Raw genomic sequence first — 24,931 nt, 5'->3', positions numbered from 1 at the left:
AATAAAATTAACAAAAATAGAAAAAAAAAACATTATTTAAGCCTTTTCAAATTTATTATTTAATTTATTATTTTTTTTTGAAAAAGTGAAATTCAATTTGTGTAATTTATAGATCTATAGATGGGAAATAAATAATTATATTTAAATTCAATTTTGAAAAATATATTATGTTCAAAAAAGGTAATTTCATTATGTATAAAATTATAGAAAAAAATATCATTGTTTATAAAATTGTTTTTAGCTATTATAATTTCTGCGAATAATAAAAATTGAACTGAGATTTATTCATTTCGACAGTAAAATATTTAAATAATGATTCTTTACGCAAAGCTTTTCCGTGAATTTGCTCTTTCTCATCATTTCCATAAATCTGAAAAATGGTGGAGGAAATGCTAATGGTTTACTTACATTACACACAATGATAGCTTGTGAAGACAAACAGAAGCAATGATCAAGTCCCCTAACCAAAATTTCCTTCGTTTTCCTCACTCTAGCATTCACTTATCCCACATTCCCAAATGCACGTTCGTACCCTACATCTCTACCAAATCCCAAATCCACTTTTTCTCCTCATTGCCACCGGGTGGCTCCAAAACCTTCCGAACCATTGCCCCAAAATCCCGGTGCCAGCACGGTCCCCTGTTCGCAAAACGGGTCGGGCTTTTGGCATCAATTATACCCGGTGGAAGCTGGTGGGCCTTGCCGGAGCTCCGGGAAGACGGCGTGGAGCCAACGACGGCCTTGATTGCTCTCCGGCGAATATGGGAATTGGTCGCCGATGAGCGATGGGCCGCGTTTGTGGCGGTTGGGTCTCTTGTAATTGCTGCTGTGAGTGTGAATTGCATGAGTTACTTTTTAATCCGTAAGAGTTTGTATGGAAAAGCTTCTTCGCAAGCACTTCGTGAGAAACAAGACAAAACACAAGTTTCTCCGTAAACTTAAATTAAAACTCAAACTCAAAAGTTATAGAAGCTCTATCACGTAATTTTTTCAACATTCTTACTTTAAATTTATACAATATATAAAAAAGTTATCTCAGTGTATTCTTTTTATTTTTTTTCCTTTAATAAAAATGATTATGGAGGAATTTCTAAAAACCTATTTTAAATATTATTTACAAACTTTGCCAAAAACAAAGAAACTCTTTTTTTGAAGTATGCATGGTGCAACATTCAACTCTAGTGGGTTTATTGAGCACAGTTTAGTTACCAAAGAAGTTGCTAATATTCCTTTTAGCTCTAACTGGTATATATAAATTCTTTCTCAGGGATGTTAACAAGTTGATGATTTTGATGCTACTGTGAACTTCTTAACCGGTTAATCAATTTTGTGGAACCAAAGTAATACGAGTATATATCTATTAGTGACCAGATTATATATTTAATAGTGTTTTTCTTTTATAGAAGTCTGGCAGGTTAAATTTGGATAGCGCTTGTTGTTCTGCACTACAATGTTGTCTGTGAAATGTTATATATTTCACGAGTTTAATATTCATGTACTGTCTTGGAAAGAAAATTTATACTGAGAAGTGTCAACCAATTAAAGTGATTACTATTAAGTCAATGGATTTATCATATAAAATACCTTTACATTGTCCGTGTATTCTAATTAGATTCATATTCCTTTGTGTTTCAATATTTGTTCTCCCTTTTTGTTTCGATGGAGTTCTATAGTCCAGTACGTGGAATAAATTACTGTATCACTGATCACGTGTTTCCATGCATTTCAATAAAAGAGTTTGACCTTGACATTATTAGCTAACTAAAAGTTCAATCTTAGTGTTTTTCATTGCATGATTGAGGGATAGATGGTCCACCAAAATTAAACTCCTCGACTTGGTTATTTGCTACAAAACTCTTTTATTTTTTATTTTTTTTATTGTGAAGATCTAAGACCTAATTACAAAGACCACTCGAGAAACAGGCTCTCAAATCTAAGATCTTAGTGCACTTGGTTGCCACTTCTTTTAAGATCTATGACCTCATGCAAGGCGGGAGGGTAGGCTAAAGTTCAAGCACAGTTGTTTAGATAATGTGATATCATGATCAAGCAAGCTGGCTGTTATCCCCGGAAATACTCAGTACCATTTGAGTTATGTTTCTTATAGTTTATTAACTTTCATTTTATGAAGAGATTGTCCTAAAATAACTGGTGCAACTTGATATACGTGCAGCACTGTAGCTTCATGATTTTTATATTTTTCACCCAGTCCATGTTAATTCTCAATATTTATTCTGCTGCTGCAGCTTTCAGAGATCTCCATACCAAGTATATTGGCAGCATCAATATTTTCAGCACAGAGTGGTGAGACTGTGGCGTTCTCTAGGAATGCACTGTTTTTACTTCTTTTGTGCTTAACTTCAGGGATATGCAGGTGATTCTTATAGAGCTTTGTTTCTGTGTAACCTTTGTTTTTAGTCACTCTTCCTGATATCTCTACAATGATTAGCAAACTGATTATCCAAGGTTCTAGAGGACTGACTTAACTCACCCTAAAATAAATGGGTGCTTGTTCTGAGTAACTAGGGCCACTTATAGTAAAAATAAGAGGTGAGATATCTGAACTTTGAAAACAAATTACCTAATTGTTAGTAAACCTTGTTCAAAGTGCCTAATGCTTTTTTCTATATGCTTATTCTGTCACTGTCCTATCAGGGAACACTTTGATTCAATTTATTGCCTAGTCTTGATATGAGCTATTTGTCATTTGTTTTAGTATTAAGATGGAGTGGGTCATAATTGTGTTCTCCCATTTTGAATTTCAGTGGCCTACGAAGTGGCTGCTTTGGAATTTTGAATGTAACCTTGGTAAGTCTTGATCTCAGCCCTTTCTCAAATCTCAATTAACATTTTCGGATGGGTCAACTTTCATATGCAGGGCATTTTTCTTTACTCCTCCTCATGCCTCTATTATTTCTATGAATCATTGTAGGTAGATTATCTTTTGTTCGATTAATACAATTAGATGAAATCATCAGTTCATCAAAACTGAATACTATTTATTATGATAAGAAGATATGAAATTACATTTCTTATTGAGATTCTACTAGAAGATTATGATTAGACTGTCAAGAGCAGATTGTTGAGAGTAGACTGTCCTGGTGTAATAATGTTAAAACAACAAGAAGGAAATAAACATAGAAACCACCAACCCTAGCCTCAGGAACGTGCAACACAATGCAGCCACTTTGTGTAGTGTTTTTGCCCATTCCTCTTCCACCTGATATGGTTAGGATTCCACATTCTTTTTCGTTTCCAGCTCAACATTCTGCTCATTGTTCCCTCCCTGGACCATGGGTAAATTAACTCCTCTATTGGTCCATTATCTCCTAAGCTCCTTGATGACTCCTAGAATAGTCATAAGATATGGGCTTAATACATTGATTCATTACTTTTTTTTTTCTTTTGCGTGGTTACACCATCGGGTAAGGATGTTAGCCTTTTCACAAATGTCCTTGGTATGACAATGGTGTAAAAAGAACTTCCAAGTTTAGCCAACAAAGCAAATTATGGGGGACCTAAAGTAAATAGATGGCTGATAACTAAACCTCGAAAATAGAGAAAACAAATAACATTAAGAGAGAAAAGGTAAATATGGAAGAATTTATTATAGGCAGTGGGTTCTAAACGACGAGTATGGAACGAATACAGAGACGTAGACAATCTGATTGTCTACTCAGCCCAGCCTGTCCCAAATTCCCAACAAAATTTGCCTCCCCCCATGTATGCCCCTACTCACCTCTTAAAAGGTCTGTGATAGACTTCTTTAATCAAGAAGTCGATCAACGCTCTCCTCCTCTCACGAACACACAAAAGATAACAGAATAGAATGTGTATTATTGATGTATGAATGAATCAATGTACAAAGAATCACACCAAGGAAGCCTCTCTCCCTCCACTGGAACAAATATCCAGTCTATACTCAAATGTACAAAAGAATTAACTAGTCCTGTACAGAACATACACCTTATTTATAAAGTCTCCCTTCCCCTTCCCACTAACTAACTAACTGTCAAACAACTCTTCCTAACCACCCTCTCATTTCCTCTTCCTTCTATCCTAAACCCATTATATCCTATCACCTTATAATCTATCAGTTTGACACTCTCATACCTACCCTCTCGCTCTTTCTCTCTGCCCTCTATGGAAAACTGTTGCAACCAATCATTGTAAAGGATCTCGTGGTCCACACGTAATGGGTTTCCACTTCCTTCTTTCATAGACTTTATGAATATGCCTATTAGGCCCTTCTCCATCCCTATAGCTTAACTGGTTTTCGTTAACATTTAAATTAGACTTAGTTTTGGAGGTCAAAGGAGAGTTATTTTGAACTTTGTTTTGAATCTCCCCTTTTGTGCATAAGTTTTGGAGGTTTTAACTAAGGGAGAGGTTTTTTATTTTTTATTTTCTTGGCTTTCTTTTGATTGTAACTTTATGAATTGGGACTCTTTTTGCTTTCTTGTGTGGGTTTTTCTCATAAATTCTTTTGAGGAAAAATTTCAAGCCAGAAAATGTCATGATCAATGTTGGGGCAAGCAAGACAAAAGGCTTAATAATGAATGGTTAAACTACTAGATGCCACAATTAACAACTTTTTGTTATCTGTAGCTCTCTTGCTTTCACATTTCATTAAGGCATCCCACTCGGGAATTCTCCATTGGCCTTTTTATTAAGAAATTCAATTTCTGTGTTCGCTATTTCATTACTGCAGCTTCAACTTTCTACTTTAACTGACTTTTTTATTCCATGTATATAATTGCTTGGGATATCCTCTTTTTTTCTTGTTCTTATTGCTATTGTAGATCATTTTCCCACTCCAATGTTTTTCTTTTTTCTTTAAAGTACCATTGTTGTTTAAGATTAAGTGCACTGGTCACCATTCCATGATAATTTTTCAGGTAAAGCATCTACGAGAAAACTTATATGCAACAATTCTTTTTCAGGTACGTATTTTACTAAGTGAAAATATACAACACTAGTGGGCGTTAATTAGATTTTTTTTGGTTATTTATTTGTATTATTTTACTATTTCTTTCTTTTCCTCTAGTTAATCTACGACCTATGTTTGTTATTATCTGTGATGTAGGACATCTCCTACTTTGATAAAGAAAGAGTTGGTGACTTGACAAGCAGGCTCACAGCAGATTGTCAACGGTTATCCCATGTGATAGGAAATGATCTTCAGCTCATATTACGCAACACTTGTCAGGTTTTAATTCTTACATTACATATTAATCTGTTATTTTAGTTTGATGACTTTATCTTTCCATCTGGTATTGACTGTCCCTCTATTTTTTATCTAGGGAACTGGAGCAATACTTAATTTGATGGTTTTATCTTGGCCTCTAGCATTATCTGCCTTGGTGATTTGTTGTATTTTATCTGCAATTTTCATTGTTTATGCACAGTAAGCATCGGTAACGTCTTCCCCTTTATGTTAAACCCATAGCTTTGCTTCACTATTTTCTTACATATTTTGGTTCTCTTTAGTTTTTGTATTTTTTAACAAGATCTCCTGTCTTCCTATCTGTTTGTATCCATTTTTCAATCAAAATAATGAAATTATATTTGTATCCATAAAACATTGAGCTTTATTAAATTTCTCTTTAAGTTTCAAATTTTTTCTTTCATTATATTTATTTTTACAGATATACACGTACATAGTTTTTTTAATCAATAGAAAGAATGCTATCACATCGCAATATGGCTTGCAATCCTAACTAAGTTAGCACTAAAATTTGTACTAATCTTCTGCAGAACTCTTAATACAATTAAAAGAAAAAGGAAATAGAAATGTGGTGGGATCAAATCAAAACCCACTAAGACAATGAGTAATGTGGGATGCCCCATCTATTTGTACAAAAATCAGAGACAACACACGGAGGCTATCCATCCCACCAAGTAAAAACTAAAGTTCTTAGACAGTAAGCAGCTAAGCTATTTGCACACCTATTTCCCTCCCTAAAAGTGTGTGAAAATCTAAACTATATACCCTGAACGAACTCTATCAAAATATATTTTAGGAAACTTTAGATATTATTCCCATGTATTTAATTTGTTATATTCTTTCTATCTTGGTATTATTACTAGAATAACAATCCCACAATTTTAGGGATTTGTTTCGTAGAATAGGCTGCTCATTCAATAAGCTCTTGTATATATATCCAATGCATGTAAGGAGACAAATAATAAAAAATATATTTTTTCTCCTAAATTTAAGATGGTATCAGAGTTCCTGATCCTTGGGAGCCTCTGACCATGTGATTTGATTGCAGCCTTCATTGCTGCCCAACCCTAGAGTTCCATCACAGCCTTCATTGTTGCCCAACTCTAAAGTTTCATCGCAGCCTTCATTCCTGTGTGATCTCAAACACTCATTATCAGTCTTCGTTTTTGTGCCTTAATTGCACATTTTTGTAATGGCTGAAATGGAAAATGTAGACAAGTTCCAGAGTCTAATCCCTTGGTTCATCAGGATACCTTAAGCAAGTCTGGTACAAAGACAATTTGTTTGGTCCTATCATGTACTGGATTACGGGCAATGCTCATGGTAGACTTATTGCACAGTGTAGTTGCACATGCTTGTCCACGTTGACTTTAAGGTCATCCAAAATGATTTTCATCCGGAGTCCTTCACACATTCCTTGAGCAAGAGTTCAGAATTCAGCTTCTGCACTAGAACGAGATACTCTATCTTGCTTTTTGCTCCTCCATGTTACCAGACTATCTCCAAGAAACACACAATATCAGAACTATATTTTTTGTCAGTAATAGAACCTGCATAGTCAACATTAGTATATATTTTCATAGTCAATGTGTCTTTCCTTTTGAATAATAGCCCCTTTCCTGGACTTGACTTCAAGTATTGAAGAATTTTGTCAACTGCCTGCATGTCTCTCTCTCTTGGATTATGCATAAATTAGCTCACTACACTAATTGCATAAGCAATGTTTGTCTAGTCTTGTGTGTGATAGATAAATCAATTTTCCTACCAATCTCTGATATGGGGCCTTCTCTATAGAAACACTTTATTCACTTCCAATTTTGTGATTTTGTTCTATAGGAACTGTTGAGATTCTACATCCCAACTTTCTTGTGTCTTTGAGGATATCAAGTACATATTTTTTTGGGAGATGAAAATTTCGTTCTTGGAGTAAGCAATCTCTATTCCAAGAAAATATTTGAGTTTTCCTAAGTCTTTCATTTCAAATGGGGCTGCCAATTTTTATTTTAATGCCAATTTTTCTATTTTATCATCTCCTGCAATAATCATATAATCCACATAGACAAACAATAGAGTGAGTTTACTAGTAGAAGAGTGCTGTATGAATAGAGTATGATCTCCTTGGCTTTGTCTGAATCCCAAGGAAATCATTGCTTTTGTAAATCTTTCAAACTATGCTCTAGGGAATTGCTTAAGACCATACAATGCTTTCTTTAGGAGACATACCTTGTTTTTTTCATTTTTCACTTCAAAACCTCGGGGAATCTCCATGTACACTTCCTCTTCTAGATTTCCATGAAGAAAGGAATTCTTCACATCCAACAGGTGTAAGTCCCATCCAAAATGAGTAGTCAAAGCGACAACAATTCGAGTTGTATTTATCTTTGCCACTAGAGAAAACGTCTCCTCATAGTCAATCCCATAAGTTTTGGTATATCCTTCTGCTACCAATCTAGCTTTATATCTTTCTATTATCCCATCTGCCTTATGTTTCACTATGAATATCCATCTACACCCTACTGCCTTCTTGTCTCTGAGGAAGGATGATAACATTTTTACCCTTTTTTATTAGAAGGATACCCAATAAAGACACATTTAAGAGCTCTCGGATCTAATTTACTATGGTTAGGATGATGAGAGTGAACAAAAAAAATACATCCAAAGACTCGACTAGGTAGACTCGTTTTTAGGGGGACAAAGGAACAAAAGACAATAAAGACTCTATAGGACTAATGCCATTTAAGATACGGGTGGGTAACCTGTTGATGAAATATGTGGCAGTTAACACAACTTCCCCCCTGTAATTTTTTGGAACAACCATTTGAAAAGAAGAGCTTTAGTTACTTCAAGAGATGACGATTCTTTCTTACTGCAACCCCATTTTGTTGAGGGGTGTTTACACATGTTAGTTCATGAACAATACCATTATGAGACAAAAAATTGAAAAATTCATGATTCACATTCAGTACCATTATCAAACCTGATTCTTTTGATATTTTATCCAAATTGATTTTCGATAAGATGGAAAAATTAACAAAAGATTTGCAAAACTTCTGATTTATTTTTCATAAGGTATGTCCACGTAACATGGGTACAATCGTCAATAAAGGTAACAAACCATTTGGCTTCGGAAATAGATTCTACGACAGGTCCCCAAATGTTAGAGTAAATTAAATCAAATGGAGAAGTATCTTTTTATTACTAATAGGATAAGATGCCCTATGATGTTTTGACAACTAACAAATATCACAATTAAAAGACTCAATTGACTCCTTGGAAAACAAATAGAGAAATAAGGACTTGATAAGATTGAATGAAGGATGCCCAAGCCTTTTATGATGTAAACATATTTGGGAATTTGGCCACGTTTGAGATCTAACTTGTTGACTCATGATTTTTGTTTTGCTTTGGTCATCAGACTCCAACAAATACAACCCACTTTGCTCCTTAGCAGTTAAAATCGTCTTCCCCGTGGCAAGGTCCTGGAAAACACAATAAGTTGAGAAAAAAGTTACTGAACAATTTAATTCCTTTGTGAGTTTTTTCACAGAGATAAGACTGTTGGCTAATTGTGGAACATGTAAAACATCGTTTATTACAATTGATGAGTCCAAAATTATATTTCCAGAGCCGTATATAGGTATATTCTGACCATTAACAATTGTAATAACTTATTCTCTATTTGTTTTACCATATGAATCGAAAGACACACAAATATGTTTCATATGATCAATTGCTCCTAAATCAGGAATCCAAATACCTTTAGACACATAACCAACAGTATTGAGAGAGATCTTACCTTTCATGGAGAAAGTAGATGATTCAGAGGGCTTAATCATTAATTTAACTGTTGCTTTCAAGCGCTTGAGTTCCTCCTTATAAGCTTTCATATTAAGGGTCATAAATGAAAGGATATTGGACAGTGGCGGCAGTGGGTACATTTGTAGTAGAAACGGAACTCCCAAGATCAGGAGCACTGATACCAACTCGAAAAAGAGAGTGATTTTATTATTTTCATTCATGTCAATTACATTCTCTTTACCTATATTTGTAGTAATCTAATCTTCTAAAAAAGGGAAATAAGGAAATTGGTAGGATATAAGGTGATAGGATATAATGGGTTTAGAATAGAAGGAAGAGGAAAGGAGAGGGAAGTTAGGAGGGAAGAGTTGTTTGACAGTTAGTTAGTTAGTGGGAAGGGGAAGGGAGATTTTATAAATAGGGTGTGTGTTCTGTACAGGGGGATTATTCATTTTTGTATTCTTTTGGTATAGACTGGATTGTTCTAGTGGAGGGAGAGTGCTCCCTAGGAAGGTGATATTGTTCATTTGTTCATTCTTACATCAATAATACACATTCTATTTAGTTCTGTTTTGTGTGTTCGTGACCAAAGAAGTCTATCAAAAACTATATACTGAAAAATAATCGAGAAGATCCTATAAATATTTTCTCTAATTAGGATGATTCTATAGATATTTTCTCCAATTGAGAAGATTCTATAGATATTTCCTGTAATTACAATAAATTGTTTTGACTTAAATGATGTGTTTACTGTTTTCCTTTTTGACATGCATCACACAGTTTATCTTTCTCAAACTTGATTTTAGGTAGACCTTGGACAAGGTTCTTTGAGACCCGTTTGTTTAGGTGAGACATATGAATGTGAGATAGTCTTTTATGCCATAGCCATGGTTCATCATTTTTAGTAAGCAAGCACATAATAGAATCAAACGAGGTCTTTTCAAAGTCAACCATGTAAATGTTTTGATATCTTTTACCAATAAAGACTAGTTCATCAAATAATGCACAACAGATCAAACAATGGTTTGCTTTTAAAGGTAACTTTTAAGCTTTTGTCACACAGCTGACTAATGCTTAACCGGTTGTGTTTGAGGCCTTGCACTAATAGCACATTTTCAACTACAAAAGAGGAAGGATTTCTTATCTTTCTAGTGCCTAGGATTTTAATTTTGTTATTGTCACCATATGTGACATGTCCACAGGTTTTGTAGGATATATGGGTGAACTTGCTTGTATCTCCAGTCATGTGTCTTGAGCAACCATTATCAAGGTACCACATGGACTTTTTGGCTCTTTGATTATCTTGCATCACAGATTAAAGCACAGTGGCAGGTACCCAGTTAAATTTGGGTCCTTTCATTTTAGGGTGTTTCAATGGTTCCTTAGGAACCCATTTAAACTTTCCTTTAGGAACACCAGAATTTTTGTAATAACATGAATTTGATGCATGGCCTAGTTGATTGCAATAAAAATAGACAATTGAGGAGGGTTTGCTTATCTTAATAAACTTTCTGGTTTTTAATCGATTATATTTACCAACATACCTTATTCCTTCTCTATTTAACACACTCCTTTTGTGAACCAAGAAGAACATCAAGATTTGAACTTCCTAGAGTGAACTTGGAAAGTGTTTTCATTAGGTATTTTATTCTTTCCATTTGTTTTAAACCGTTTTCACAATCTTGAACACATCCCTTGTTTTCATGCATGGTGTTTTTAGGAACATTTTCTAAGGATTCTAATTTTGATTTTATATTTTCATTTTCATTATTTAGAACCTCTATTCTATTTTCTAGCCACTTGTTTTCACTCTTATACTTGTTTTTTGAGTATTGGAGTTTCCTAGCTTCCTCATGCAATTCTTGAAATGCATCAAGTAGTTGATAGTATTTATTTTCAATGATTTTAGATTCAAAACTACTTACATTGCTTTCAGATGATGCAGATCCAGCCATTAAATAGAAATTTGTTTCCTCTTCAAGGCTCTTGTTGGATACACTAGAGGTGTTGGATGCATTCTCCTCCCATGCAATATATGCTTTCTTTTTCTTTTATGTCTGTTGTCATCATTTCTCTTCCAGATTCTGCTTCATTTTGAGTACAGGGCACTCTGGCTTGATGTGTCCCACTTTTCCACATTCAAAGCAAGTGGGGGCAACAAACTTGTCTTGTTTTCTAAATGACCTTTTATTTCCTGCAGAATCATTGTTAGTTTTAACTTTATACTTCAAGAATTTAAAAACCATTTTACCATCAGATTTAGAGCTTCACTATCAAAATTTTCAGCAGCTTGATCATCTCCTGAATCAGTTTTCCTTATTCTGGATTTTCGATAGTTCTGGCAGTGTATTTTCATGTAATGGCGACACAACTTTCAAACCTTACCAAACTCCTCCTTAGCAACGAACCCAAGAGGTTGCTCCATGTATATTTCTTCTGCAAGATAACAATGTAGAAAGACATTTTTTATATCCAATTGATGGAGTGTCCAATGACAAATTGCTGCTATAGCAAAATAAAGGTGAATAGTAGTCATCTAGGCCACTAGAGAGAAAGTAGCACTATAATCCAGGCCATAAACTTTAGTGTACTCTTTTGCAACAAGTCGTGCCTTGAGACAACTGACTTCATCATTAGGACCAACTTTAATAGTATAAACCCATCAACTCCTTACTGCTTTTCTCTCAGGTGGAAGGGAAACGAACTCTGGAGTATTACTGTGGTCCAGAGCCTACATTTATGCAATCATGGCTTGTCACCATCCCAGATGATTAAGTACTTCCTTCACATTTTTGGGAATCGTAATAGAAGACATTGAGGATAGCAAAGAACCATAAGAAGGCAACAATTGGTGATAACTAAGAAAATTATAAATAGGATGTGGGTTTAGAGTGGAACGAGTACCTTTTCTAAGAGAAATGGGCCAACATGAATCATCTTCTTCAAGAGTCATGGTATTGAGTGACTTGGAGAAAAAATTGAAGTAGAGGATTCACCTTGTTCTTGGGTAATTGGGCTAGTTATTTGGGTCCCGTGTTGAAGGATACTAATAGGTGGCAATGATGGTTCATGAAGACTTTGATCAAGACTGAGAATGACAAAGATACCAGAATTTGTGAACTCCACTAATGGTGTAGGAAGGATCTACTAAATGAAATCATTATCTTAAACGAATGAAGAAAAGTAAGGAGTCTATTCAAATAATGTAATATTAGCAGACATATAGTACTTCTTGGTTTCAGGAAAGTAACATTGGTACCCCTTTTGAAGTCAAGAATAGCCTAAGAAGACACATTTCATCGCACGAGCAGATAGTTTGTCCAACCTTGGAGACATGTCATGAACAAAACATAGTTTTGTCCAACCTTGGAAACATGTCATGAACAAAACATACACAACCATACACGAAAAGAAATGTGAAAGAGAGAATCATTTGGAAAAAGAATGGAAAAATGAATTTTATTAATGAGAGGAGGATGACATCCTGTTAATAAGAAAACATGCAGTTAGGATGACATCCTACCAATGATGGACAAAAGTATTTGCACCAAGCAATAGTGTATGAGCAATGTGTCTATTTTGTCTTTCTGCTATACCATTTTGCCGTAGTGTATGAAGACAAGTGGACTGATGTAATATATGATGCAAACCAAGATAGTAGAAAAATTGGACGAGAAGTATTCTTTGGCATTATCACTTAGAATTTTGATTACTTGATCAAGTTGATTCTTGACCAAAGGGATCTTCATATCTCAACAAAAATACATTACTGACTTGCTACAGGAAATAGGTTAAACAGCCTGCAAACAAACAAAGTTCTCCTATTGATCCAAAGAAAAAGTTCAAAAGTGTAGAGGATGATGTTGCTGTAGAAAAGAAATGTACTAGAGACTTGTGGGAAGACTTATTTATCTATCTCACACTTGACCAAATATTGATATTGCTGAGTGTAGTTAGTCAATTTATGCACCAAGAAGTGGAATTTTAATTCTAAAGAAGCAAGAATGTTAGGGTTAAGGTATATACTGATGCTCACTATGCGGGTTCAATTATAGATAGGAGGTTAGCTACTACATATTGCACCTTCCTTGTTGGAAACCTTGTAACATGGAAGAGTAAATGACAAAGTGTAGAAGTTATATATAGTGTCAAAGTAGAATTTCAGGCAATGACTCAAGGAATATGTGAACTGTTATGATTGAAGATTATGTTGGAAGACTTTAATCTATGAGGTTATATTGTGAAAATAAATTTGCAATTAGTATAGCCTAAAACCTAGTACAACATGGACAAACATTTTTTCAAAGTTTCACAGTGGCTTGTTTTTCACTCCATATGAGTCTACTCAAGGACGGCTTGAAGACATACTCACCAAGGGCTGAATAGCAATAAGTTTGAGAAAATTATATCCAAGATGGGAATGAGGAACTTTTATTCACCATCGTAAGGGGCACTGCCTAGATATTTTAGGAAGTTTAGATTTTATTCCTATTGTTTATAACTATATATTGGTTGTATGTTGGTTTTATAACTAGCATATTAATCCTGCAATCTCAGGGAATTTATCCTAAAATAGGTTGTGTTTGTTTCCTAAATTATTAATGTATGTATATATATCAAATGTATGTAATGAGACTGAATAAGAGACAAATTATTTTCTTCTAAATTTCAGATACCATAAATCGTGTATGAAATGAACGGTCCTTTAGGGCATTTAAAGATGGAAAAGTGTTCTGACTAATGTGATAAATGTGCTTAAATGTTTGCAAAATTTAAATTAACCATACATATTTCCCTTCTAGTTTTATTTACATCTTTATATTTTGAAGCATGTTTTTTTTTGTTTAAATAGGTATCAGAGAAAGGCAGCAAAGTTAATCCAAGATTTCACGGCTTGTGCAAATGACGTATATACATTATACGAGTAGATATTGTTTCTGAAACAGTGCCCAGAATCTTATTTTAATTATTAGTATTTTTTCTACACAGGTTGCTCTGGAAACACTTTCTTCAATAAGAACTGTACGAGCTTATGGAACACGAAAACGAGAATTTGGAAGGTCCTTTATTCTGTTACTGAATATTCAAACTGGAAATCTATATTTTGACTTGATGTTACTATGGGAGTATCTGTTAGGTTCCTAGATAGAGGAAACCAGGAAAAACCCACTGCAACTACCTATACTCACTGAATAGATCTTGTATTATTCATTCTAGGCAACAAGTACAGCATGAACGCAGCCAAGGGACAATGTTCCCTTCACACAGGATGGCAATGGTCCTGCCAACTTTTCTCCAAACTTTCATAAACGTCATCTGCATACGAAGACCCCCACTATATATGGAAAGCCTCACTCCTCCACCTAACAACCCCCTAACAACCTAACTAACAACTACTTTTATATATGTTTTCTCCTAACATACACATTACATATCCTATCATTATGCTCTGTTGTAGAAACTCAAGGTTAGAACAGTGGCAGCTTGATCCTATCATTACGCTCTGAAGCAGAAACTCATCTTTACCAGCATGTTATCTATCCTTCCTGATAGCATTGTCATATTGTCTTTCATAGGAAGGGAACCCACTGGCTACTGCTTGCAAATTCTGGTACGGAGGTTTGGGTGGTGGAGAAGAGAGTGGTTTTTGTATAACAAACTCTGAACCGAAGAAGTTGGAATTCCAAAAGTCCAATGTCATTGATGTTCCAATCATTATCAAATCTAAGTTCAAACGTGAATTCTTATTCATGTTATGTAAATTTGATTTTTGAAAAAAATGTTGCTTAGATGCATCTCCACCTTCAACTCTCTTTATTGTTATATCTCTTTCCTCCTCCCTCATAATATATTTTTCTATTACAAAATCTCACTTTTGTTTTTGGTTTTTTTTCTTCACTACAAAGGGTGTGGTTCTTCATTACTGACCCTTCTCCCACATTTAGAACAATTTGCATATCTCTAATCAGGTCCTTTGGATCCTCTTGTGACAACCAATTTTGAACATTAGATTGCAGCCCTGCAAATAAATATCCCTGCAATTGATCTTCTGGTGTTTTATTTGCTTGTGACAACAACATCTTTAATTCTTGGATGAATTTTTCCCCACTTATAGTCCATGTTTCTGCTGCCAAACTCTCAAGTAAAATTCTCCGTGCATTCCCGCCAGCTGCCAAGAAATCAAACCCACCCTCCTCAAGAAGACCATAATGGAAGGAATAGAAAGTTCTTTTAGAAGAGCGTGAATCCAAAGAATTTATGCAATAGATTGAGGTAAGCTGCGATATTCAGCTTCAATACTTGGTCGACAATGACACTAAATTAGAATGAAACTAATGATATAAAGATTTGCTACAAGATTAATAGTACCCAAGTGTGAAAATAATGAGGGGTAACCTTTCTCAGATCCTAATAAGGATATAATATTAGTTAGAAAATTGAACTATCTTATTATTACAATCAAGACCTATGAAAGTTTATTCCTAATTAGGTAGGAGTTTGGTATTGCGATCCATGAAGGTGTCAACAAATTTTGAGTTCATCAACCCAAATTCTTCCAAAATATCGATATTTCCTTTGACATATAACAATATCATTGTTGGATTGTGATACCTCATTTGCTAAGAAGTATCTGAGTTTGTCAATATCTTTGATCTGAGAGAGGTGACAAAAGTGTTTTTTCATCTAGGAGATGCCTCCAAAACAAGCCCTAAGAGACTGCTTCTGTCCATATAAAGATTTGCGGTCACATATCCTTTTAATAATACAAAGAGTGCTCATCCGTTTGATTTGCTTCATTTTGAAATTTGGGGTCTGCATAAAACTTTAATATATCTGGTGCTAAATGGTTTGTCACTTTTATTGATGACTACCCCCTTGTTACATGGATTTTACTCATGAAAAAAGAAAAATCTGATGGTTTTACCTTATTTTTCAAATTCTTCCATATGATGAAAACACAATTTGGAAAATCAACTAAAAGTTTGCGTTTTGATAATGGAGGAAATGTCAATACAGGTTGTATTGTGAATACAGCAGAAGATAGAATGGGATGTGGAGCACTGTTGGCTGCGCAAGAGATCACATGGGCTTAGAGCATTGATACCATGTAAAAAAAAACTGTTTCTGATACTATTTATAGAAGATAAATTGCTCTTAAATTGAATACATAGACATACATAATAACTGAAAATCTAATTTACGAAAGATATAATCTATCCCTACAATTCAGGATCAATGATCTTGTACAATAAATATAAAAATATACTATCAGCCTATTAATCCTCTAAGGAGATGTGAAGTGCAACATAAATCAAGGGATTCTGACATATTCAATTACAATTGTTATAGAAATCTTTCTCGAAGAAGAATTGAGATTTCTTTCCATGTTCTGAGAGTATTCATTTTCATATAAAAAATATTTACACTTTTAGGTAGCACATATAAAAATGTTGAATTCCGAACCATGATATTTGAAGGTGGACTTTAAGTATAATTTAACTCCACAAGATTAGTTTGTAAGGTAGGTTTGCATTGACTTATATATTATAATTTTTATCATATCTCTATTCTATGTAGAATCTCCAAGACACCCTTTCACATTAAGGATTGACCATCTCGAACAGGAGACCATATATTTATGGGTGGCACAATATGCTGAACAATTGTCATTAGGATATGTTTTGATAACATCTTAAAAAGTGACCTTTAAGTCTAACTCATTATAATTTGGTTATATCTCTAGTTATATAAGATCTTTAACATGAAAATTTATGGAAAACTTTAACCGGAAGAAAATGTGTCAAATTTCATATTAGTACCAATTGACGTTAATCAAAGTTCAGCAAATTTATAAGTTGCACTCCAAGAATTGAGGCAAGTGATATGGGATTTCTGATGCCTACCAAATAACGTGAGCCTACCAGAATGGCAATTATCAAAATGAGTTATGGCACTGTCATTTAAAAACAACCATGTCAAATTTGATGGTGGATTTGTCTCCAATCACTACAACATAGCAAGGATGAACTGGGTTTTGTATACACAAGTTTATCATAGATTTTTTGTGTAAATGTTTATATTTGTTCGAATAATATTGACATGCATAAACCCATTTTATATTTATTCAGGTACAAGCAGTGGCTACAAAGCTTGGCAGTTGTAACTCTTCGAGAGAATATGGCTTCAGGGTTCTGGGACCTAATATTTAGCAGCTTATATCGTTTTATGCAGGTTTGGCTTTTTTAACCTTATTAAAAGATACAAAACTAGTAATTGAGTGTTGAAATTCCTTCTTTCTACATATTAAAGAAGAACAAGGAAAAGACCAGTTATTTGACAGGCCAGTAGAAGGAATCAGGCCTTGGAAACTATTGAATATAGAGAAAAATTAGGTATAGGGTTAATATCCCTTGTGTAGAGAATACACATACGGTAGTGTATTTATAGTTATTGAATATGGTAGAACTAGGTATAGTATTAATCTCCCTTGTGTCTAAAATACATATAGGGTAATATATTTATAATGAAGAATGATATAAGTATATATGGCAACCAAACATAAATATGGTAAAAAGAAGATATTGTTAAAAAAAACAATATCAACAATATCTACCAATATCAAAAGTTAAGTTTTCCTAATCAACATAAAACAAAATATATCTAACACTTCTCCACAAGATGGTGCATATAAATTGCATATACCAAGCTTGTTACAAATATAATGAATTCTCGATCCCCTTAAAGACAGTGAAAATACCTGCTAACTGATCGAGTTAATGAACTCAGTCTTGATGTCTCAATGTGCTTAGTTCTTGAAAGAAATTATAGTTAGTCTCAATGTGCTTAGTTCTTTCATGAAAGACAGGATTAGAACTGATATGAAGAGCTGCCTGATTGTCACATATAAGTGTCATTTGAGTGACATCTCTACATTGTAACTCTCTAAGCAATTACTTAAGCCAAACAAGTGGCTGAGGCCATAGCTTTATATTTTGCTTCTGCACTAGATCTTGCCACAACACTTTTTTCTTGCTCTTCCAAGAAATCAAATTACCACGAATGGAGATACAATACCTAGGAGTAGATCTTCTATCAAAAAGAGATCCTGCCCAATCAGTATCTGAATATCGAATAACTTTTGTATGGTTATTGGAACCATATAACAAACCTTTTTTGGGAGATTCTTTAATGTACTTTAATATACGAATGACTGCATTCCAATGATCTTCACATGGGGAATTGAGAAATTGCTCAACACACTGATTGAAAAGGAAATGTTAGGATGAGTCTGTAAGGAAGAGTGAATGGTATTCTTGAGACCGATGTATAACTGAGCATCAACTCTCTTCCAATGGGAAAATTCACCAGAAGCAATATCAGTCACTCTAAGTAAGATGATCAAGATACTCCTGACTCTCAAGCCAAAGTTTAGTGTTCGACATTCAAGTCGCATATTTAATGTCATCTAACTTATCAATGGATAAGCGGACATTCACATAGTTAGTATAGACTAATGGGTTAGACACTCTAGTGGAAGAAGAGATATCGGAGAGGCATTGAAACATTGTTAGGTTGTGCTACCTCAATTCCAAAGAGGTATTTAAGTTTACCAAGGTTGTTTGTTTGAAAATAATGACAAAGGTGTTGTGTCATGTGTCAAATGTCATGGTAATTGTTACCTCTAAGAACAATGTCATCAACATACAGTACAAGGTAGATACACCCAACCCCTAAATTACAATTAAACAAAGAATCATAAGACTCATACCAAGTCATACCAAACTATTGAACTATTGCATTGAATCTACCAAATCATGCATTGAGAGGTCGTTTAAGATTATATAAAGGTTTGCATTGATGACAAACCAAGTAGGAAGACTCCTCTTAAGCAACAAAACCAGTAGGTTGCTTCATATAAGCTCCCTCCAACAAATTGCCATGTAGGAAGACATTTTTGACAACTACAGGATAGACGGGCCAATGTTGAAGAGTAGCCATAATTAATAATAATGTAACAAAGACTATCTCTGTGACTTGAGATAAGACATCCATAATCTAGTCCAAAGATTTGAGTATAACCTATGGCAACTAAATGAGCTTTAAGCCTATGAATAGTGTCACCAAAACTAACTTTGATTGTGAAGACCTATTGACAACCAACGACATATTTCCCTTGAGGCAAAGGAACAACATTCCAAGTACCATTGTTCTTAAAAGCTACCATTTGTTGGAAGTCCTTCATCAATTAGATATAAGGCCAATTTACAATACATAAGGGAGTGCAAATCTCACTTTACAAGCCGGTTTTGTAAGGTTTTGCAAGGCTTAAAGTCCACCTAAACATGGTATTAGAGCTATGAGTTAGAGCATATTCTAACGAAGGTTGTTGTTTGTTGGATTTATTGTTCCACTCACGGCCACTATTGAACCACCGTTAATGTCTAGTCTCACTCGAGATGCATATGCCCCAACATGAGAGGGTTGTGCTGAAAGTCCTACATTGACTAAAAATAAAGCCAATTTATATTATATAAGTGGGTACAAACCTTACCTTACAAGCAGTTTGTGTTGTAATTGGAGGAAAATCTTCCTAATTAGAGAAAATATCTATAGATCTTCTTAATTACAGAAAATATCTGTAGGATCTTATAGTTTATTTTTTAGTACATTGTTTCCTGACTTTCCTTTTTTAGAAGATTAGATTGTTACAAATAGAGGTAAGGAGAATGTAATAGATATGAATGAAAATAATAAAATTCATTCTTTTTTCAAGATGGTATTTGAGCTCCTGATCTTTGGGAGCTTCATTTCCATTGCAACACTAGCCATCACCGCCGCTGTTTAGCCATTGCGGCTGCCATTTTAGCCTTTGGGGTCGTTCATAGGGCAAAAAAGTGCACCCAACTCCGACAAACAAAACGTTAGAAATTGCTCCGGGAAAGACGTTGCCATGTGCCACCACCGTTGTCGGCTCGTGACCATGCGCCTAGTTCCGGCGAGACCATCGTTAACAACAAATTTTCTAGTCTCTTTCTTAAGGGAAATTGGAATGATTAGGTACTCATAGGTTAGTGTCAAACTAGATTTTGGTTCCTATGCAGTTCAGAAAAAAACTATTAAAAAGACATCATAAAATAGTGATAACTACTCAAATACGAGCCAAACATAGGGTTAAAATATACCAATATTTCTCACTTATCAGTTTTGTCAGGATAGATTTTAGGATCCTGTAAGTAGTTGGGAATGATTGATCTTCATTTACAAACTTCAGAGGGATTATTGCAAGTAGAAGATTATTTGAAAAAAAGTATTTTCAATATCTCGATAGTGATTAGGGAAAATATCTTTAGAATCTTTCCATTTATTTAAGCATATATTTTTTTCATTATTTTAAGGGATTTGAATATTACAATTAGAGACCATGAGAATGTAATTGGGGTGATTGTTATTAATAAAATAGTTCTAGTAGAAAATGAAAATTATTTTATTATTCTCAATTAATCAAAAAATACATTCTCATACCCTCTATTTGTAATAATCTAGTTCTCCTAAAAAGGGAACTAGGGAAACTAGGGAAACTAGGAAAACTAGGAAAAATAAAATAAAATAAAAGATTATGTATCTATTTCCTCTAATTAGGAAGATTCTAAAGATATTATCTCAAATTACAACACTCCCCCTCAAGTTGGTAAATGAATATCAATCATTCCCAACTTCCCTACAAGATCTTGAAATCTACCCGGAGGAAGCCCTTTTGTAAATATATCTGTTATTTGAAGTTCTGTAGGAACATGAGTTGTAATCACAAAGCCTCTGTCAAGATTATCTTTGATGAAATGTCTGTCAATTTCAATGTGTTTGGTTCTGTCATGCTATACTGAATTATGGGCTATGCTCATAGCAGACTTATTGCCAGAGTGTAGTTGCACCGGGTTCTCCACTTTGGCTTTAAGATCATCCAAAATGATTTTCATCCAGAGTCCTTCACACATTCCTTGTGCAAGGGCTCGAAATTCAGCTTCTGCACTAGAACGGGATACTCTATCTTGCTTTTTGCTTCTCCATGTTACCAGACTATCTCCAAGAAATACACAATACCCAGAAGAAGATTTTCTGTCAGTAATAGAACCTGCATAGTCAGCATCAATATATATCTTCATAGTCAATGTGTCTTCTTTTTTGAATAATAGTCCCTTTCCTGGACTTGACTTCAAGTATTGGAGAATTTTGTCAACTGCTTGCATGTGTCTCTCTCTTGGATCATGCATAAATTGACTCACTACACTAATTGCATAAGCAATGTCTGGTCTTGTGTGTGATAGATAAATCAATTTTCCAACCAATCTCTGATATTGGGCCTTCTCTACAGGAGCACTTTCTTCACTTCCAATTCTGTGATTCTGTTCTATAGGAACTGTTGAGGTTCTACATCCCAACTTTCCTGTTTCTTTGAGGAGATCAAGTACATATTTTTTTGGGAGATGAAAATTCCGTTCTTGGAGTAAGCAACCTCTATTCCAAGAAAATATTTGAGTTTTCCTAGGTCTTTCATTTCAAATAGAGCTGCCAATTTTTCTTTTAATGCCAATTTTTCTGTTTCATCATCTCCTGCAATAATCATATGATCCACATAGACAAGCAATAGAGTGAGTTTATCTGTAGAAGAGTGCTTTATGAATAGAGTATGATCTCCTTGGCTTTGTCTGTATCCCAAGGAAACCATTACTTTTGTAAATCTTCCAAACCATGCTCTAGGGGATTGCTTAAGACCATACAATGCTTTCTTCAAGAGGCATACCTTGTTTCTTTCATTTTTCACTTCAAAACCTGGGGGAATCTCCATGTACACTTCCTCATCTAGATTTTCATGAAGAAAGACATTCTTCACATCCAGCTGGTGTAAGTCCCATCCAAAATGGGCAACCAAAGCGAGAATAACTCGAACTGTATTCATCGTTGCCACTGGGGCAAATGTCTCCTCATAATCAATCCCATATGTTTGGGTATATACTTTTGCCACCAATCTAGCTTTATATCTTTCTATTGTCCCATCTGCCTTATGTTTCATTGTGAATATCCATCTACACCCTATTGCCTTCTTGTCTCTTGGCTTATCAACAATCTCCCAAGTTGAATTTCTTTCTAATGCATTCATCTCTTCTTTCATGGCTTGATTCCAATGTTCAAGTTTCATGGCCTCCTGGATTGAGGTAGGAATTTTAGGCAGCAATAAAACTTTTGTGCTTATCAGGGAGATTGTTAGTGCAAACATATTGAGAAATAGGATATTTAGCACATGATCTTCTTCCCTTTCTCAATGCAATGGGTAAATCCTCAGTAATACTTACCTCCTCCTCATTGATATCTTCAGGGATCCTCACCTCCGGATTAGACAATTTTTCTTGCTCGAGAGTGGAAGTGGGTTGTTCTCTTCTTTCATATTTTTTGCAAAAGAATCTATCTTCTTCCTCACTGTGGACTATGGTAGCTTCATTGCTCAAGTCTTGGGCATCCTGCAAAGACAAACATGGTAATGACAAGAAGGAGAGTTCATCCACTTCAAGTGCTTTCTCCCTCTGAAGTGGTGGACTAACATAAAAGGATTAAGGTGACATCCATGGTGATAAAGACGCGACGACTCTGAGGATGATAACATTTGTACCCTTTTTTATTAGAAGGATACCCAATAAAGACACATTTAAGAGCTCTGGGATCTAATTTACCACAGTTAGGATGATGAGAGTGAACAAAAACAACACATCCAAAGACTCGACTAGGTAGACTCGTTAGTAGGGAACAAGAAGGAAGAAAAGACAATAGAGACTCTATAGGACTAATGTCATTTAAGATACGAGTGGGTAACCTGTTGATGAGATATGTGGCAGTTAACACAACTTCTCCCCAGTAATTTTTTGGAACAGACATTTGAAAAAGAAGAGTTCTAGTTACTTCAAGAAGATGTCGATTCTTTCTTTCTGCAACCCCATTTTGTTGAGGGGTGTTAACACAAGTTAGTTCCTGAACAATACCATTATGAGACAAAAAATTGAGAAACTCATGATTCACATATTCAGTACCATTATCAGATGTGATTCTTTTGATATTTTTTCCAAATTGATTTTGGACAAGATGGAAAAAATTAACAAAAATTTGAAAAACTTCGGATTTATTTTTCATAAGGTATGTCTACATGACACGGGTACAATCGTCAATAAAGGTAACGAACCATTTGGTTCCGGAAATAGAATCTATGACAGGACCCCAAACATCAGAGTGAATTAAATCAAATGGAGAAATACTCTTTTTGTGACTAATAGGATAAGATGCATGATGATGTTTTGACAATTGACAAATATCACATTTAAAAGACTCAACAGACTCTTTGGTAAACAAGTGGGAAACAAGGACTTGATAAGACTAAATGAAGGATGCCAAGCCTTTGATGATGTAACCATATTTGAGATTTTGCCCACGTCTCAGATGTAGCTTGTTGACTCATGATTTTTGTGTTGCTTTGGTCATTAAACACTAAAAAATACAACCCATTATGCTCCTTCACAGTTAAAATTGTCTTTCCCGTGGCAAGGTTCTGAAAAACACAATAAGTTGTAAAAAATGTTACTGAACAATTTAAATCCTTTGTGAGTTTTTGCACAGAGATAAGACTATTAGCTAATAGATGAGTCCAAAATTATATTCCTAGAGCCGCATATAGGTATACCCTGACCATTCGCAACTGTAATAAGTTGTTCTTTATTTCTTTTACCATATGAGTCGAAGGACACACTGAAAAGTGTCATATGATCAGTTGCACCTGAATCAAGGATCCAAATACCTTGAGATACATGATCAACAGTATTGAGGCAAGTCTTACCTTTTATGGACAAAGTACATGATCCAAAGGGCTTACTCATTGATTCATCCATTGCTTTCCAGGGAATAATGTTTACTTCAAACATCCCGTAGAACGCAACCAGGAGTCTCCAAGACGATGACGGCGTATGAGTCACACCGAGAAAAAAGGAGCAGAACTTAAAAGCTCAGATCTACTCAAGAAAAGGTCAAACGGGTCTTCATAAACCCTAGGAACAGACTCAGAGGCTCCGGCGACTTTATCTGAGGTGGCGGCAGCGAGTGGGTCACACTGAGAAAAAAGAGCGGAACTTAAAACTCAGATCTACTCAAATGTAGGCCAAACGGGTCGTCACCGACCCTAGGAAAAAACTCAGGAGTCTCAGGTGACCCTTTCTGTGGCGGCGGCGGCGAGTGGGTCTCGCCGGGGTGGGCGTGTGGGCTACACTCGCCAGCGACGGTGGAGGCGCGTGGCGGTGCGTGGCGGCTCCTCTCACGGAGCGACTTCCGGCGTTGTGGTTGTCGGAGTTGGGCGCACCTTTCTGCCCTATCAATGACCCCAACCGGCGACGGCGGCAGCGGCGGTGGCGTGACTGTGCAGCGGCGTTTATGGTTGCCGGTGTTGGGCGCACCTTTCTGCCCTGTCAACGACCCCAACCGGCGATGGCAGCAGCAGCGGTGGTCGGACAGTGGCAGCGGCGTGACTGTGCAGTGGAACGGAGCCCCAAGATCGGAAGCTCTTGATACCAAGTAGAAAATAAGAATTAGTTTATTATTCTCAATTAATCAAAAAATACATTCTCATACCCTCTATTTGTAATAATCTAGTTCTCCTAGAAAGAGAAATAGGGAAACTAGGAAAAATAAAATAAAATAAAAGATTATGTATCTATTTCTTCTAATTAGGAAGATTCTAAAGATATTATCTCAAATTACAACATTTCTTTATTCTCTTACAAAGTCAAGTATTCTAAACACCAACTTCGTGTAACATTTATAGAACTATATCAGATAGCTTTTAGATATAATATATTGATCTTGGGTATTTTATTG

At 35.2% G+C, this 24,931-nt stretch overlaps 1 protein-coding gene across 2 annotated transcripts in view; it reads left to right on the top strand.

The window, feature by feature from the left end:
• Positions 1 to 345: 345 nt before the first annotated feature.
• Positions 346 to 24,931, top strand: part of LOC108328998 (ABC transporter B family member 26, chloroplastic) — a 33,659-nt gene continuing 9,073 nt past the window's right edge. For both annotated transcript variants that reach the window (XM_052873735.1, XM_052873734.1), the window contains exons 1-9: positions 346 to 828; positions 2,247 to 2,374; positions 2,766 to 2,808; positions 4,899 to 4,943; positions 5,087 to 5,209; positions 5,304 to 5,407; positions 13,878 to 13,932; positions 14,015 to 14,085; positions 17,155 to 17,257. In XM_052873735.1, the coding sequence (XP_052729695.1) occupies positions 448 to 828; positions 2,247 to 2,374; positions 2,766 to 2,808; positions 4,899 to 4,943; positions 5,087 to 5,209; positions 5,304 to 5,407; positions 13,878 to 13,932; positions 14,015 to 14,085; positions 17,155 to 17,257 (1,053 nt within the window). In that variant the 5' untranslated portion in view covers positions 346 to 447. The remainder of the gene's footprint in view (positions 829 to 2,246; positions 2,375 to 2,765; positions 2,809 to 4,898; positions 4,944 to 5,086; positions 5,210 to 5,303; positions 5,408 to 13,877; positions 13,933 to 14,014; positions 14,086 to 17,154; positions 17,258 to 24,931) is intronic.

The sequence above is a fragment of the Vigna angularis genome, chromosome 2 (genome assembly GCF_016808095.1).
Source record: "Vigna angularis cultivar LongXiaoDou No.4 chromosome 2, ASM1680809v1, whole genome shotgun sequence".
Lineage (NCBI taxonomy): Eukaryota > Viridiplantae > Streptophyta > Magnoliopsida > Fabales > Fabaceae > Vigna > Vigna angularis.
The sequence above is the reverse complement of the archived record's forward strand: the minus strand, read 5'-3'. Positions and strand labels throughout refer to the sequence as shown.